Source organism: Penaeus monodon, chromosome 24, assembly GCF_015228065.2.
Source record: "Penaeus monodon isolate SGIC_2016 chromosome 24, NSTDA_Pmon_1, whole genome shotgun sequence".
Lineage (NCBI taxonomy): Eukaryota > Metazoa > Arthropoda > Malacostraca > Decapoda > Penaeidae > Penaeus > Penaeus monodon.
In genome coordinates this window covers 9,835,590-9,836,623 of record NC_051409.1, presented here as the reverse complement: position 1 = coordinate 9,836,623, position 1,034 = coordinate 9,835,590, and the positions used below count along the sequence as shown (strand labels likewise).

The 1,034-nt window shown below is 34.6% G+C and overlaps 1 protein-coding gene across 1 annotated transcript in view; it reads right to left on the bottom strand.

Moving 5' to 3' along the window:
* Window positions 1-1,034, bottom strand: part of LOC119588845 (inositol hexakisphosphate and diphosphoinositol-pentakisphosphate kinase 2-like) — a gene marked incomplete at its 3' end in the record, with an annotated part of 41,624 nt that overhangs the window by 4,176 nt on the left and 36,414 nt on the right. The window contains 2 exon segments of the mRNA XM_037937485.1: window positions 23-113; window positions 293-433. Coding sequence (XP_037793413.1) covers window positions 23-113; window positions 293-433 — 232 coding nt within the window.

Below are 1,034 nucleotides of genomic sequence, written 5' to 3'. Positions count from 1 at the left end.
CCATTTATCTGTCTCCACTTACTAGAAGGATCTTTGGAATCTCTATCAAGAATGGCAAATCTTGGTAACTCAATCCCCTCTCTTTGTAATGTGCTATACACAGCTCTTCTGTCCTGGAATATAAGAAATAAAAAGTATCAGTACACACATTGTTTTACACAGCTTCAATAAATCTATACTCTTGCACATACAATATCTTTCAGCTTCAATAAATCTATACTCTTGATCATACAATATTTTTCATGCAGGCTCTACAATTTATACACTGTAAATACCTATGAATCTCACTCACCTGGAGGTCATACTGCATATCAAGATTATTAATGATGTATGGCTTACGCAGCTCTGTATATGCCTGGGCCTTCTCTAGTGGGAAGCCCTTTGAGTGAAAGCTGATGAGGCAGTCACATACCGGCCATTTTTCTACAGGTTCCTGATTGAAAGAGAAGAACAGAATATGAAAAACTGATGGGAGAATTTCATAAAGAAGTCATGGTAGGAATGTATGCTCAAATATATGCAAGGGTAACTTTTTTAATGCCAAAGAAATTTTTGTGACAATTCAAACTATAAACTAAATAGCAATCAGAACAGTCAAACTATGAACGAAGGTCTATGATATACCCGATTAACTCTGGAAAATACAATGGATAAACAGACTAATATGGACTAAGTAGCAAATAAATACTTTCATTTAAGTTCTTTCTTGTTTCACAACTTTTATATCTCATAAAAATGGGTTGCTAATGAGAACATTTCATATATCTCCCTCTAGCTTTCCATTTACTTGGATGCATCTGATCTTAATTTTAAAAGTCCACTTCTTATCAGTCTAATCATTATCTGTCAAGTGTAAGTGGAGGTCAGCTACATAAAACAGATTATGTCATCAAACAAAACCATTTGTGTAGCAGCAAAGATGTTTTACTTGTTTCTGGCAGATCGATCAAATAGGGAGTAACATTTTGAAACTGGGGATTTTTGTCCTGTCCACTGTAAAGCTGTTTTGACTGCAATCAGAATAACATGTTCAA